The sequence below is a fragment of the Carcharhinus amblyrhynchos genome, chromosome 2, assembly GCF_965287045.1.
Source record: "Carcharhinus amblyrhynchos chromosome 2, sCarAmb.v2.hapA, whole genome shotgun sequence".
Taxonomy (NCBI): Eukaryota; Metazoa; Chordata; class Chondrichthyes; order Carcharhiniformes; family Carcharhinidae; genus Carcharhinus; species Carcharhinus amblyrhynchos.
In genome coordinates this window covers 48,482,057-48,499,308 of record NC_137325.1, presented here as the reverse complement: position 1 = coordinate 48,499,308, position 17,252 = coordinate 48,482,057, and the positions used below count along the sequence as shown (strand labels likewise).

The 17,252-nt window shown below is 41.5% G+C and overlaps 1 protein-coding gene across 1 annotated transcript in view; it reads right to left on the bottom strand.

Annotated features, from left to right (window-relative positions):
- Window positions 1-17,252, bottom strand: part of adamts16 (ADAM metallopeptidase with thrombospondin type 1 motif, 16) — a 226,589-nt gene that overhangs the window by 35,795 nt on the left and 173,542 nt on the right. Inside the window, exon 17 of the mRNA XM_080216078.1 lies at window positions 16,389-16,527. Coding sequence (XP_080072204.1) covers window positions 16,389-16,527 — 139 coding nt within the window. The remainder of the gene's footprint in view (window positions 1-16,388; window positions 16,528-17,252) is intronic.

The window sequence follows — 17,252 nt, the reverse complement described above, 5'->3', positions numbered from 1 at the left end:
ATTTAAAGCAGAAAATCAGAAAGGTAAAGACTAAAGTGAGGAAAAGATGTGGAGTGGGAAGCAAGAGGTCTTTGGTCACACCATCAGCAACTTGGACATCCTGCAAAGTAGTAGGATAAAGATAAACTAGGAATTGAGAATGGACATAAGGCAAGAACACAGTCAATCTCAATGTTCTCTGACTGCCACAGCTGGCTGGTGGCAAAGAGCACCATCTCCTCTGCAGGGCTCAGAAACTGCGGGCACCGTTGCCAATCCTCGAAAATGCTCGGCTTTCATTTATTAATGGCAACTTTGTCCTACTAAAGAGAGGGAAGGATATCAGTGATATCCAGGGTTGCAGTAGATTTAGGTTATGTGAAGACAACAAGGGCTCATGTGGGACTGACATTGGCATATATGTGAGGATGGGGTGGAGTATCTGGATGTTAGGTATGAGTCCTGAGTGTCAGGGACTGCTGATGGCTGAATGATTCAGGTGTGGTGCACTGAGAAGTATGAGAGGCTGCTCATGTGATGAGATGCCAATGCATTCACTGTCCTTGACCTCCTGCATGAGGACGTTAAATTTCTTATGACACTGTTGCTAATTTCTTGGGGCCACACACCATCTATTGACTTCCTTGACCATCTGCTCCCAATCCCTCTGGAGGATTGCCGTGGTGATAGTCCCATTGAGGACCAATCTGCAGAGTAAAGATCACATGATCCAGGAAAATCAATCAGGGAGCAGGTTGGGGGATCACTCTGGTAAGCACTGGCTTCTATTCAGAGTCATCTTGGGAGCTGATTACAGCCTTGTGGTGCAAGCCCCTGTATTGTTGTAACCAGTAAATAAACGAATTGGGTTTTTCCTATACTGGTGAATGAGCATCTTTCCAATGTCCCCGAATGCTGCCTGGCTTTCCCCTTCCTCTTGTAAAAACATGGCCTCGTCTCGTCAATCTCCACCATTCAGGCTTTCAAGGCTGCACTTGATGCGCGAATTGTGAAGTTCCCCAATGCAACTAATGTCAGCATAGGCAGTCAGCAGTAGCTTGCTTCCGTAGAATGTGGTGTTTCAATGTAGCAATTGCATATTACATTGGTCAGCTAATTGCATTATTAAAGACAGGAGATGGTCATAGGGTCAACCTACAAAACAGTATAAACACATTCAGGAGAACCATAAGAGTTCATAGTTCCACTGAACTGTATGAAGAATAAACTTGAAGGTAAAATACAAGCGATTGAATTATTCCTCCTTCATATGCCATTATTGATATGAACACGACAGACTGTCTTTTAAGATGTGTAGGTTGGCTGCACCACATAAGATCAGCACCTGCTGTTTGATTTTTTGCTGAGCCTTCAGGCAGCTCATGGAACTGGACCGGCTCAGGCCAACGGCACTGGACCGGCTCAGACCGACAGCAAAGTACTGAGATAGGTCAGGAATCTTGACTCCCTGCCCTAAACATCACCAATTGTTGACCCTTTATGATTAAGAAGTTGGTTAGCAATGCAGAAATGGAGGAAATATTTCTACTTGTGGCAAGTTCAAAGCTAAAGAACAGAAATATAAGACTAATAAATCCAGTAAGAAATTTACCAAAGTGTGGTTAGAACGTGGAATATGCTACCACAAGGAATGGTTGAGGTAGCATAGATGGATTTAACGGAAAGTTCGGTAAAGGAGAAAGCAATAGAAGGATATATAATAGGGTTCAATGAAGAGCATATAGAGCACAAATGTTGGCACAGATGACATGGGCTAAAATTGCTGTTTCTGTGCTATAGACTCTATGTTGCTCTTCCAGAGGTACAGCTTGTGTTGCATCAAGATACAATATTTGAAAATCTACATTATTATATTGTAATAAAAATAGTTCAACTCCAATTGGTGCTGACTGTACACAGAGGGCTCATGTCCCAGAAGGCTATGGAGAAGGTTGCTTTATATTTTTTTGAAAATTATCTTCTTACAACAATATTGTTTCAGAAGCAATAAGTTTGCATGCTGTTTACATCTGAAGCAATGGGTGTTAATTTTGCATGTAATGCGTGCACACATTTCCATCTCCTGACCAACTTGGTGGCCCGTGTCTCAGTGTAGATACTTCATGCTGATTGGTTAAAGAGATGTGTTGTAGCTTTCCCTGCTACATATGTCTGCCCCCTCCAATCCCACTCAGCTTGTCTTTACCCACATTGATATACTTCTCTATTGCCTCAACTTCTATCTTTGGATTTCCAAATCTCCCTTTACTTGAACCCATCCACATTGCCCTCACCCCACGGTTAGGTCATAGCCATTTTCACTACTCTGACCATTATTTCTTGCATGTTTTCATGTTTCTACGCTCTGTCCTTCTTTTCACCTTCTTGTTATCATCATCTCCGGTACCCTACATTAATACCTTGTCCTTTTTCACTTTCCAAATCTCCCCTTGTGCCCAATGTGCCCCTCCCAATTTGCCCCTTGTTCTCTGCCTCACCTCCCAGGAAAAGAAACTCCGACATTGTACTTTGTAGCCTTGGAATTGTTTTAAGAAATGCTAATATTTTAATCCTTTTTGCACATATTATATAAATTACTCAAACACCAAGAAGTGCAGGGAGATTAATGACCTTAAGAGTTGACTGACTCTCTCGCACAATTTTCCATTAGGAATTTGTCTTTAACCTTGTTAGGCGATGGCAACACAGCAACGGTTAGGTTCTTAGAGATGTTCCAATGGCCATGAACACAGATCCAAGAACAACTACCTAGAAAGTTCAGATGAAGGTTAAGTCTGGCTCAATTTGCTGGGTTTGCTGGTCAGAGTTGGAATCAGGATATTGGGGTCTTAATGTCGATCAAAGTGATAATGATCATTGTGCGATAGCTAAATTCAGATCTGTAAAATAGGGATAATGCCATTATTGTCCTGGTGTTCTTATCTCTGAATCAGATGATCTTGTCTTCAAGTCCCACACAGAGTCTTGAACACAAATCCAGCTGACAATATATGGGAGTACTACATTTGTGGCAATGATAACTTTCAGATGAGATGTTAAACTGAGGTGTAACTTTCCTTTCAAATGGATGTAAAAAAAAAATCAATGGCTCTATATGTAAAGGAACAGAGGGGGTCTTCTAGTATTCTGGACAACATGACTAACACAGACTACTTGGTCTTTTTTCTATTGCTGTGATAGTCATCATTAACAAACATGTTTGTATTAAAGACTAATGGTGTAGACTCCATTATAAAATACAGAAGGGGGCCATTCAGCCCTTTGTGCCTAGGCCATCTCCTTTGTAAGAACTATCCAATCTGTTCGACTCCCCTGCTCTTTCCTCTGCAAATTTTTCCTTTCAATTTTCTGACAACATTCTCAATAAAAAGAAATCACACTGTATTGAATCTTCCATTAAAAAATAGTGATTTCTCCTGAGTTTCCTCTTGATTGGTTAGCTCAATGGCTGGAGAGCAAGACAGTGTATGCAGAATGATGCCAACAGCTAATTTCAATCCTGATATTGCTTGTGGTGGTTCATGCAGGGTTATCTCCTTGCCTTGTCCCATGCTTGATGTGGAGTGTTGACCCTCAAGCTACAAAACCAATTGTCCCTCTCTGATGAAGAGATGCTTATGGTCCTTCATGGACTAAAGCAGATTTCTATTCTCCTGACAGCCATTCCTGATATCCTTGGTCAAAGTTAATCTACTTCGACTATCCATCAGTTCTACTTCGCTTGCATGTCACACAGATAATATATCACTTGCAAATTTGGACCTCAGAACTGATTGCTGTGTATTTCATGTTGCTCTTTGTTTGAGAGGCAGTAGCTGAATCCTCCACCCCACCCCCACAGTCAATAATGTGTTTTGTGAGACAAATGAGCCTAAATAGAGCTCTATAAAACATGAATGAACAAAGTTGTACATAAACTTGATCAATAAGCCATCTTACCCTGGCTACTTCTGTATCACAAAGAAACCATTTCTGACCTTAGTCACAGTAAAGTGCAGTAATACTACACTTGAACCCTGTGGGAAAGCTATTCTTTGGTAAATATGCAAGAGACCTTTCAAACAAAACACACACACACAACAGCCAACCCCTGGTTCATTTGAATTTGCGTTGTAAAGAATGAGAAATCTCCCCAAATCAGACCGCACAGCGACATAACCTTAATGATATCCATATGAATAGGGATGGAAAAGCCAGGCTAACAATCATAAACGCTGAGGCGATTTGTCTGGTTGTTGTGAACGTGAAGGGCATCGACAGGTGCAAGTTATACCGAATGGATAATAACAGCAATAAATGCTAAGCTGCTGATCAGTGATTTATTTTCTCTTGGAGACACTATTTTCACTCTGGTTCACCAGTGAACTTGATGAATATATTAATGGGTCAGAAAAATTCAAAAGCCACCAAGGAATCTGAACTTTTTCTTTGTCAATAAGATGATTTCCATTCAAGAGCTGAAGACCATCCTCAAAAGGTGAATGGAGTAGTTTTAAATTTAACCAAAGTAATCTTTATTACAAAACAAAAAAAGGAACATAAATGCTTTCATTTGCTGCATTCAGTCATTTAGCACTGAAAGGCCAGCACATTTTGTTATTTTTCTTAACCACACTCTCACTACTTTTCTCTCTCCTGTTTTTTGTTCATTTCTCTGCACTTCCTTTTCTATTTTTGCTCTCCCTCAATCTGCACACACTTTGTTTTGAATGAAAGCCGAATTGGTTGTCGCTGAGGTCTGATTCTTCAGTCAACTGTAATGAATTAGGAGGTTTCAACAGTATTTTTTGAAGTCCAGAGTATACCACAAATGCTTCAAAGTGAAATTGCAGCCAGTAAGTTTGCAAAGTCTCAGAGTTGGTGATTTCAAGAAATGAATAGATGAGGCACAGCTCAATTTATTATTCTTCACATCTCTTGCACTGGACCAGCATAGCAACAAGGGAATTCTAAAGGAGGCATGCAATTTAAGATTTGTTCTTCCTAAAACTTTAGCATAATGATCATTATCATATCCAGGTTTATTTTATAGCTGACAGAACCCATTCTATGCTTACAATGGAAGAAAACTTATCATTCTACAGAGCAAATACTTTAGTTATTTTTGAAATGTGTACCATTGGATGATGCAATGACAAGAGTCTGCAAACTGTATTAATTGAGATACCAGTATTCACTATTGCTTTGACCGGTGAAGTCACATAGTTGTTCAACCTGACTGTCTACCCCCTACTGTGGCTATATTCATGACCGTGTGTTCCTGGAGAGGGACCATATGGTGTATGAGGGCACCATCAAGGCCTTCCGTACTCATCGGGCACCGTAGCGACTGAGGTGTATTACTGACCCCTGTAGTCATATTTTGATTTAATGTTTGAAGTTTCTTTCCTGCTTTGTTTTTTTGGGTTGGGTGGGTCTCATCATTTTGAGGGCTGCCTTTCTTGCTTTGTCCTTGACTTTGTTTAATTTGGTTGGCATAAAAAAGTCACATATTCCAAGTACAAAAAAAATCACTAAACGTAACAGGCATGGTCAGGGCAAGAAGAAGAGTTTTCTTCACCAAGTAGGTCAATGCTAAATAGCCTCAGCAAGCAGGCATGCTGCAAACAGCAGAAACAGTGAGCAGCTAAAGTGTGGTGTCCAGGACCTCGATGCAGTACCAAAAAGTATTTAAGTATCTCATGAGGATTGGCAAGGTGAGTGTCCTACAATTCTCAGCTGGTAACCATCGCTTTCTCCAGCATTCTCCTGAACCACATTCTGACCACATTATTTTCTTTCCAGATCTTCCGCAAAGCTTCCATCATAGCAGACACTACTCATGCGCAAGCTCATCCTCTCTCTCACATTCTTCACAGCTATTTTCCTCAAATCTTCATCCTCCATTCTCAGCACTCACTTCACTTCTCTCACTCTGATCAAGAAAGCCCAGAACTCCTGGAAGAGTCAGGGAGCCAAGAGTGGATCTGTAGCCATGGCCACCCTGAAGGCAGTGGGTTGTGAGGGGGAAGATGGAGAAAGAGCACGTGGTAGTGGAAGCTCTTTTTACTGGGACCATCAGCCAGATCTTGTCTCTTTGGAGCTGAGGTGGTCTGTTGGAGACAACACCTGTGGGACCCAAGGCTGCCTAAGGATGTTCCCTGAATTCCAACCACAGATGTCCCATTTCTCAGCTCATCCACCCAATCCCCACCCCAGACAGATCCCACACTTGATAACAGAGTTTACCCCTGCACAGGTGTGAGTGAGACGGTCTTTGCTGGGACTCTCAAAGCACCTCAGAAAGAGTACACCCACGACAAGCATTTCATTTGTCAGAGCAGAGGAAAGAGCAGTCTAATTCCAGTTCAACTAAATCCATAAGAATAACACACTGTGTAAGGGAAAGATGCCTTAGTTCCTCAAAGGGATTAATTTGGGTGTTTATAACAATATTCCTTTAATGCTCTTTATTACAATGGAAGAATGAGTTTACGTGAACTACTCATTCCCTTTACCTTGTTGCACCCACATCCCCAACCTCGTTTCTCATTTACCTTGGTCAGTTTAATTCCGGTAAATGGAATGATCAGCTTGGCTGAAGTCTGGGTGATAGTTGGGAGTAGATTGTTGAGAGGGTGGGGGGAGGGGGCTATCTCATGAAGGGGGAGGGGAAGATTGCACATGGCTCTTGATGAAAAGCTTGTGATTCTGCAAGCACGCTTTTCATGTGAAGCAAACCTAAATGAGTCCATCATGAGCATCTCTGACAGGTGGATTTTCAATTGTTGTATAATCACAAGCACATCAGGCTTTTCCTCCTCCTCCGAGTGCCCTCATCTTCCACTGGCACCAACTCCAGTCCTCTCAGCCCACCATGTGGCAAAGGCTATAGAAGAATAACGACCCGGGAGCTGGGTATATTGACGAGCACGTCCAAATCCTCATTTGGACCATCAGCCAGACCTTGTCTCTTTGGAGCTGAGGTGGTCTGATGGAGACAACACCTGTGGGACCCAAGGCTGCCTAAGGATGTTCCCTGAATGCATGCCACAGATTTCCCTTGTGCTCTTGCAGTGGTCACAGACCAGCTGCATGTTAAGGCAACGGAAGTCATTCTGATTAATGAAGACACCTAGTTGGTCTATTAGCACCTTGTTTGTCACAAGTGCAATTAGTCACCCTCTGGAGCTTTGGAAATCTTGTGAGCAAAGCAAAGCTGATAGCTCTCTGGGTTTGACTAGCATTATTCGATGTCAAAATTGATAGAATTGGAAGGATTTGCAAACAAAGTATCATTGATCCGGCTGATGCAGCTGTGGCTCTGAGATGTGAGGTCCTATAACGTATTCAGCAAATCCCTGGGAGAACCCAAATGTGAAGACATTGAGATTGTGGTCATCTTGACAGTAAAGGCAACGTGAGGTTTTCTGCTCCTCTAGGATGGGGACCTACTTTCAAAAAAAAACGCCAACGTCTATGATGGCCTGTTGTGAGAGCCCAAGCATTCTTAGGCACTGTCATTGAGAGAAATTGTGGAAGCTGACCCTTTACAATCTGTGCTCATTACATTGGCTCTTTCAAAGTGCTGCTCTGTGTCCATCCATGTGACTGCACGTGCCTGTGGAGAAGATTGCACAGAAGAAGATCCCCTATTATGGCAGCCGGTGGGGTGCAGAAAGCTGCAGTACCTCCAAAAAGTTCCAAATAACTGCAGCATACGTCATTCACATGGAATGGTCAAGTCTCACAGGCATGGCAAGATTACCCTTGGTGGAATCTTGATAATTGTTGGGCAAAGTTTCAGTCATCAGCTAATTTAGTGAATTCAAGCTGATTGGGATTGCTTCTGTCAGTACTAGCTCTGGAATTCAATCTTACTATCAAGTCAGTTCCGATTGTGCACATAACTTCTTCAACCCAGTGAGGTGCAGACACAGCATGGAGCCAGCGTAATGCCTGTAAAAGAATGAATTCAGGACTGCACAGGATCTTAATTGCCTTCATTGTTTCCCCACTAGACCCAAGGGAAATACGGAAGAGGCAAGATGATGTCTGGAGATGGTGCATCTCCAGGTGTGGAGTATATGCTTATAAATCTAGCCAGTGTCTCTGTCAGGTGTTGCCTTAGTGGCGGCAGAGTGAGAGAGGCCTGCATGCTGTGCTGCTATAGCAGTCTCCTGGGATTTCAATTGACCAGAAAATAAAAGTTTGTGTACAAAAATTATATTGACCTGCTGTGTTGGGTAAAATTAAAGAACAGAGTACTGAGCACTAATGGATTTACAGCAACCTGTGCAGAATACCCACCAGAAGAAGAATGCTTTATATTGGGAAGTAAGCCAATGCCTAAAGTAATGGTTTATAATCCCATTTATTGTAATGAAGCCTGTCGTTTCTTTTACTCCTACAAAACATTAAAGTATAATCCTTTCCTTCCTCTACAATAATAAATTTTTGTCTAAAAGTTCATATTAAACCTCATTTCTTTTCTGAAACCATAAATGCTAACAGCTGTTTTAAATCATACAAGATGTGAAATGATCCAGCAAAAATCAATTAAAGCCATCACAGCTACAGTTAGAAGTTTTATTACCATCGACCACACAAATCTCCTTTTTGTTACTTGGAAATAAAATCCTACTGTAGACACCATTTGTACCTTATTATGCACAAAGTCCTGTGTTTAAAAAAAAACAATCATTTTATGAATAACAACCTACCTAGGAGATTAATGCTATTTATAATCATGTTGTACACTCTCACAAATAACGCTTAACAAAGCTGGGGCTGATGCTTTTTGGGGCAGTTTGGCAGGGGGGTGCGTACTAGCATGTGGCATTAGAAATGGAAATAAAGACAAAAAACACTTGGATGAGAAATAGTAGGATATCAGGTGGGATCAGACTAAGAGGGCATAAGATAAGGCCCAAATGCACTTGTGTGATTGCATGACGTGTTTGAGCTATGGGTGCAGAAAGCCAGATGAAAATCATGTTGTGGGGCTACCAGAGAATTGGTTCAAGAAAGTCCAGGATTGGGTGACAAATATTTCTACATATAAGGTGTTCAGGCAAGATAGGAGTGTTAATTGAAGAGAAAAATACAGTGCTTGGGAGAATGGAGGTCCTGGACAGATAAGGACAGAGTATATATGCTTAACGTTAAGGAACAACAGAAGGGTCATAACACTACAGGGTGCACTACAGCCAGCAATAATCAGAGAGAGAGATGAAATTTTGCAGGGAAATTCAAGGGGGTGCAAAAACCATTGGCTAATGATAATGTGGGATTTGAATTGACCTAATAGAGGCTGGGGTAGTAATTGTGTAAAGGAACGAGGAGGGGAAGAGTTTTTGTTATGTGCTTGGGAGAATTACTTGATTAGCACATTACCAGCCCAGTGGAAATTATGGAAGTATCGGCCATCATTTTTCAGTCTCCTGTAATCTCAAGAGAGGTGCCAGAGGGCCGGCAAATCGCAACTGTTACACTTCATTCAAAAAAAGACACAAAGATAAGCCAAGCAACTACAGGCCATTCAGTTGAACTTCAGGCAACTTCATCTGGAACAAAATTAATAATCACTTGGTCAAAAGTAGGTTAATTAAGTAAAGCCAGCATGGATTTCTTAAACTAACTTGCTGGAGCTTTTTAAAGGGGTGACAGCAAGGGTTTCTGGCAGTGACATTTTTGATGTGTTACGCATGGACTTCAAAAGACATTTGTTGGATTATTAATATGATAGACCTGTGAGCAAATGTTATAACTCATGGAATTAAAAGTGACAACTTGGATAAGAAACAGTGGATGGTGGTGAATGGATGTTTTTCAGTTAAAGGAAGATCTGAAGGGGAGTTCTCAGTGTTGGAAATCTTCCTTTTCCTTATATATAGTAATGACCTAGGCCTTGACGTACAGATCACAATTTCAAAATTTGCTGATGATATGAAAAAGGCAAACATTGTGATCTGTTAGGAGGGAAGTGTTGAACTTCAAAAAGACATAATTAAGTTGGTGGAATGGGCAGATCATTTTGGTAGGAAGAACATGAAGAGGCAATATAAAATGAAGAGTACAACTCTAAAGTAGGTGCAGGAGTGGGGGACCTGGATGAATATGTGCATGATTCAAAAAGGTGGCAGGACAGGTTGAGAGAACAGTTAAAAAGCATACAGCAAACTCGGCTTTTTCAATAGGGAGCATAGAGCAAAGAGATTACGTGGAACTTGAATAAGCCACGAGTTCGGTTTCAACTTGAGCATTGCATCTTATTCTGGGCACCTCACTTGAGGAAAGATGTTAAGAAACGATTTACAAATATTACTCCAGTGATAAGGAATTTCTGACATGAAGATATATTGGAGAAGTTGGGACTATTTTCCTTGGAGAAAAGAAGGTTGAGAGGAGATTTGACAGAGATATTCAAATCATGAAAGTAGATAGGGAAAAACTATTCCTGCTCATGAAAAGATCAAGAAAGAGAGGGCATAGATTTAAAATGATTTGTAAAAGAAGCATAAGTAATATGTAACTTGTGCAGTGGGGCATTAAGACCTGGAATGCACTGCCTGAGACTGTGGTGGAGACATGTTCAACTGAGGAATTCAACAGTTATTTGCAAAGGATGAATGTGCAGGCTCATGGAGAATTGGCATTTGGGGGAAGGGGTGTTAGAATTGGCTCTATTGCTCAGAGTTGAGGCAGACATGATGGGCTGAACGGTGTCCTTCTGCATTGTAGTGATTCTGTGACGAGGAAGGAAGTATTGCTAATTTGCGGTATCTGGTTCTGGGGAATGAGGTGGATCATGCAGGACCTGGACTAAAGTTTCCATCTTTGCAGTGGGTGTGAATCCAATCCAGACGTACATGGCTTGCTGGCTCCCAGGAAGCAGCCAGTAGATGGTCGCTGGCCAACAGAAGATGGGTTGCTTGCCCAATGAGCCATTGAAGATGGGACATTAGGACACTGAAGTGAGAGGCCATGACTACTCATTTAAAGGGATCCCTGGCACAGGACTGTGTCAGGTGCATCAGGGATTACTGTTGGAAGAAAGGAAGAAGATTTCTCTGCTGAATGTAAATATTTGGAAACATTGCCAGCAGTGAGTGAAAAATACTCTTTACTTACAACAGTTTTTATTGATGAGAAGCCTGCTTGATCTTCAGGAGGGATCGCAAATCCTTTGCATTTAGTTGAACCATAATCCTGCTGAATTTCATGTGTTTTGGGAGATATGGAGCTCAGGGTGTTAACTGTGTTAATGGTTGACAGAAACAAGCCAGCTGAATTGGGAGGCAGAAAGCATTGGATGGCACAGCACCAAAGTCTGATGATGACTCCTTGTGAGTCTTCCTGTCAGGTGAGCAATCCTCATTCTTACTGATAGAAAGAAGAGCCCTCACAACCTGACTAAAACTGACTGGTCATAGCTGAAATCAGTGGCTTTGGGGCCATCCAAAGGACATGGGGTCAGTACAGAAAATGGCCTTTTAATATCTGCAAGTGTGAGTGAGGGTCCATTATGGAGATGTACATAGGAGCTATTGGGAAGCCTCCATTGGGTATTCTCTTGTGTGCTGCTGGACAGTGTGAAGCATCACGATGCACAGCACATACATATATAGTATACATATGAATTAAGAGCATGAGTAGATAATGTGTCCCCCCGCCAAGCCTGCTCCACCATTCAATAAGACAAGATTAGACAGGGTCAATTCAGAAAGAATGTTCCTGATGGTGGAGGAGTCCAGAACCAGGGTCATAGTTTGAGGATAAGGGGTAAACCTTTTAAGGCTGTGGTGAAGAGAAATTTCTTCACCCAAGGAATGGTGAATCTGTGGAATTCATTACCACAGAATGAAGTTCAGGCCAAAATATTGCCTGATTTCAAGAAGAAATTAGATATAGCTCTTAGTGTTGAAAGAATTAAGGGATATGGGGGAGAGGGGGAAGGCAGGATCAGGATATCGAATTTGATGATCAGCCATGGTCATAATGAATGGCGGAACAGTCTCAAAGAGCTGAATGGCCTACTCCTGCTTCTATTTTCTATGTTTCTAAGATCATGGTTCATCAGCTTGTAACTTTTACCCCAGCTTCCTGATTACCCCAGTAACCTTTCACCCCCTTACTGATCAAGAATCTATCTAGTTCTGCCTTAAATATATTCAAAGACTCTGCTTCAACTGACTTTTGAGGAAGAGTGTTCCAGGGACTCTTAACCCTTAGAGAGAAAAAGGTTTTCCTCATCTGTCTTAAATGACCGCAAGCAACTGGAGGAAAGTTCAAAACAGCCAAGTACTTTTCAGTTCCTCTTTTTGTGTAAACATTGCAGTTAGGTACAATGTGGGTACTTGAGATGCATTCAAACATGAAGGGAAATGCAGCTGACTGCATGCTGAGTAAAAATCATTGTCAGTGGAGAGTTAAAAAGACTGGACTGAAATTGAATGGAAACAAAGGTTTTTCAAAGCGTTTGAAGGAATCTCAAAGGCTTTTAGCTCTCTGTGAAAGCTCAGAGACTTGAAATACATGCTGCATTAAAATAACAGGGCTGAGTGAACAGCTATGGAGAAGGGAATTCCCCTCCCTGCCCCAGTGAAAGACAGTGACGTCTGTCAGTCAGAGGACTTGAAAGGGATTGTTCACACTTGCAGTTTCCTAGAGAGAAACGGGAATCCCTTTTGCTGAATGGAGTGTGGTGGTGATTTGGAAATCTCCCACTATCCGATGGGTATGGAGATTAAGATGACCAGAGAACAACAAAAGTTTTAGAGTACAGAGAAAATAATTAATATCTTACCCCAAGATGATGTCTGAATTCACCATCCTGAAACTGAACAATACCTTTTCCAAGGCTAAAAGGAGAAGTCCAGCCACGAGACCCTCATCCTGAGGGTCTCTTGCCCCCAGCCCAAGCCCACATAAACTCTAGGACTTTTGGGGGTCCTCCCTCTGCAGCCTGGTGGAGGCAGAGGGAGACATGACTTACCTTCATGACCCCACTGGCATCAGGCCAGGGTGTCAGTGCCTGGGTACTAGGGGGCAGTGCACCATTGAAACTGCCCAGTGCCTGAAGGGGACCTTGGGTACGTTTGGGGGGTGGGGGGGTTGCTGTACGCCCTTGTCAGCACAGGTGGTCATCATTTCAGTTTTTGTGGGTTGGGAAACTTGTCTGTGAACACAATATCAGTTAATTTTCTCACATTATACTCCATTTGTCAGAATTTTGTCCACCTATTTAACCTATGTCCTTTGTAGCCTTCTTATGCCCGCTTCACAATTTACTTTCCAAGCCTGATCCCTGTGACACACCACTTGTTACACATTGCCATCCAGAAAAAGACCCATTTCTGCCAACTCTGTTTCCTGTTAGTTAGTCAATCATCATTCTTGCTAATACGTTACCCCCCCCATACCAGTCTATTATGACATCTGGGTCGTTTTTTTGAGATTCATTGGACTATTAACAGACTTAAACTATTGTTAATTGTTCATTTCAAAATGGTAGACAGGGTCCCGATTTTGGAGGTTATCCACCCACCATTTTATTGCTGACTGGCATGATGATGTCAGGTTTGTGACCCGGTATCATCACGCTGGATATTGCGTTTCCCCCAGATTGAAACAGTCCCATTTTTGGATGTAAAATTCTGTTTCTTCACACCAGTGGGATTTGCTGATGATGCAGCCCCCACCCTGCATACTTCCCGGTGGCGTTGGGCAGGAAAGCCTATCGATAGCAATGGGCCCAGAAGTCCCACCACTGGCCAGTGATGTGCTACTTCCCACCAAGAAAAACAGAGCAGGGAGGCCAGAGAATGTTGGTGAAAATAATCAATAAAATTTTAAAGGTGTGTAACAAAAGAGAAACATGTGGGCTTATCTGCCAAATCGTGCAAGGCGGAATGGCAGGTTTAAAACGCACTTGTAGAAGCACACACAAAAAAGGAAATGATGAACCTTTTAAAAACACTGGTTCAGCCTCAACTGGATGACTGTGTCCACTCTGGACACCTCACATTTTAGTAAAGATGTGAAAGCTTTAGAAGATGCGGAAAAAGATTGAGAATTGTTGAAGGAATAAGGGACTTCACTTAGGAAGATTGATTGGAGAAGATGGGAGTTTTTTATTCCTGGAGAAGGTTGAGAGGAGATTTGACGAAGTGTTCAAAATTATAAGGCATCTCGACAGGCAGAAAGAGAAATTGTTCTCATTGGCAGGCGGGTTGAGAACTAGAGGCATCTGATTGAAGATGATTGGCTAAAGAACTAATGGTGACATGTTGCGAGTTAGATTCTGGGATGTACTGCCTTAAAGAATGGTGGAGGCAGATTCAACCATGGCTTCAAAGGGAATTAATTCATACACGAAGATAAAATTTTTGCAAGCTGAAGGGAAAAGCTGGTTAAATGAGGCTAGCTGAACTGCTCTTGTAGAGTACTGGTGCTGGCTCGAACAATGCTTCAAAATTTACTTGACTGTTGCTCTCAGAAACATTCTTACAAATTATTTCCAGTGGCCATATATTGCCTCCCCATTTCTACTAGTGTAAAGATTGAATTTTTGTGAGTCACTCGATTCTGCTGTAACGTTGTTGTGTTTGCGGTTTCTCCAGATATTTCACAAATCCAGTGTAAAAGTATTGTAATGTTTTGTGAACCTCATAATGGAGGCTTACATATATACCTGCTCGGTATTATAATCACTCCCCTCTGGTTTTGCAAGGAATTGCATTTTTTCCTGACAAATATATAACTTAAAATGTTACTTGTACAAATTTTCCTTCATAGTTGCAACCAGTTTTTAGAATGATACAATTCTAAATTACCCACTGGGACTCAAAAAAACCTTTTGCATTCCTAACACAATTTTCACTGGAATTATTAATTAAATTGAAGTAAAGCAATATAGGTTGTGCGCATGTCTGTCGCCTCATCAATCTATGCATTACATTCTGTATGTTTAGAGAATGGGGAAGTATCAATAAAACACATGTGCTATTGTCCACATACACACAGAAATTGTGTTTGCTCCCATAGAAGCAAATCTGAAGTGAAATAGTTAAAATATAAATGGAATTAATGTATAATGGTGATTGCAACCCGTTCAGCAAACAAAAAGAACAAAAACAGAAAATGCTAGATGAACATAGCAGGTCTGGCAGCATCTGGGAGAGAGAGAAACAGAGTTACCAACCAAGATTTTGCACCCACAAACATTGAAGTGACTACAAAATTCTGTGAGAATACCCCTAGCACTGCCCCCTGGCTCTGTCTCCTCTGGCAGCTCTATTGCCAGGGGAGGGGTTTCCCCGTGCTCATTGGAGATGTTAGTTACCTGGGCATGGGGAAACTCTATATATACATGTGGTGTGGGGGGTGGGGAGGGGTGTTGGTCCTGTTTATTACAAAGGATGGGAAAGTGTGGAAAAATCCCATCCATGTTTTAAATCCATATTATTCATCTTCAGAGGGTAGAAATGTAATGGATTACAAAGGGAAACAAGTTGTGAATACAACGTTAAAGACATTTTAGGATAGAATAAGTGAAGTTTAAATTTCTAACATTTGTTTATTAGTCACAATTAGGATTACATTAACACTGCAATGAAGTTACTGTGAAAATCCTCCAGTCTCCGCACTCCAGCGCCTGTTTGGGTACACTAAGCTAGAATTTTAACATGGCCAGTGCACCTAACCAGCACATCGGTGGAGGGATACCAGAGCACCCAGAGGAAACCCAGGCAGATACGGGAGAACATGTAGACCCACCACCCCCCACGACGGGAGTCAAATCCTGGTGCTGAGGCAGCAGTGCCAATCACTATGCCACCATATATTGCATATCAACCTAGATAACTAATAAGCAGAGGGCAACCTTTGTATGTTAAGGAATTCCAGGCATGTTGATATTTAGCTATAGCATTGAATAACCGAGTTTACAATACAGAAATAGGCCATTTGGCCCAACTGGTTTACGTCAGTATTCATGTTCCAGACTGCCTAGCACTCTACCTATTTAATCCATTTGCCATATCTTTCAGCAGTGAAACAAAGTCAAAATATACTGAATTCCAGGGGAAGGAAGTAGTAGATGAAACACCCAAATAGCAAGGGAAAATCTGAAGGATATTATTGAATAAACTGAAACATGTGTCCATTGTTCTTAGGGCTACCTACTTATATTCAGAAAACCCACCCTGTTTATTCAGCCTTTTTCCTTTTCATCTGCACAGCCTTGAGGCCAACAGCTAATCCCCCTTATTCTGAGGTAATAGATTAACAAATGTTCCTTTCAACAGGAAGATGCACAAGTCACATCTTCCACTAACTGATGATGGGAAAGGTTCACCTAAGAGTTTTGTACATTCATGTCAAGTGATTCTACAAGGAAACATTACCTCCTCCACAAGAAGCTGAGCATTCAGAACGAACAATAGCCCATGTGTAATTGTGCTTTGGACCCATTTTATTCTCAGGCGATGATTTTGGCAAGGCATATTCCCATCCGATCCCTGGATTTTTGCCCTGAAGTAGTATCTGGATAAACAAAATAAAGTTTGGAAAAAATGTTCTTGTCACTTTATTTTCTATCACATTAAGAATCACTATACTACAGCTTAATCAAACAAATGACCTTATTTAACAGTCACCAAAAATTGATTTAACTTTTTCCATTTATCAGTGTTTTGAAGCTTGTCTTAGAGCTGCAACGCTTAATTAGATTAAAACATATCCAAATGCAACAAATCCTTTTCTAATACTAGTTTACATTCTGGTTTTACGACACAGTGAAACAGATGCAGGTCTTTTTAAGAGTAACAAGTAATTGTACACATTATTCAGTAGTTTGTGCTATTAAAAAAATGTTTCTTTCAATGCTGACCAAAGGTGATGGGGTCTTGTGGCCTGCCCCTTCACTCCTAAAAGGCTGAAAGAAATTCTAAAGCTAAATTTAATGCAGTTTCACTCCTTTTATTCTATTTAGTTCCAAAATTGATTCATCAGAAGTGCATCTGACCGCAATCATCAAGCTGTTAGAAGAATTGAATTCAGGACAGCATTTGAGGCAGGGGCACAGTTTTCTTCAGAGCTGGAAAATTATTTGCTGGTTTGCTAGTCCTGTTCACTGCCATTGCTTTTCTAAATGGTTGGTCTAATGTAAGACTGGTGGCTGCTCCCACCATTCCATACAGCACAAGTTCCATGACTGAGTTGTGAAACCACAGGGAAGGTACAGGTCAGGTCAGGACTTCTGTCGGATC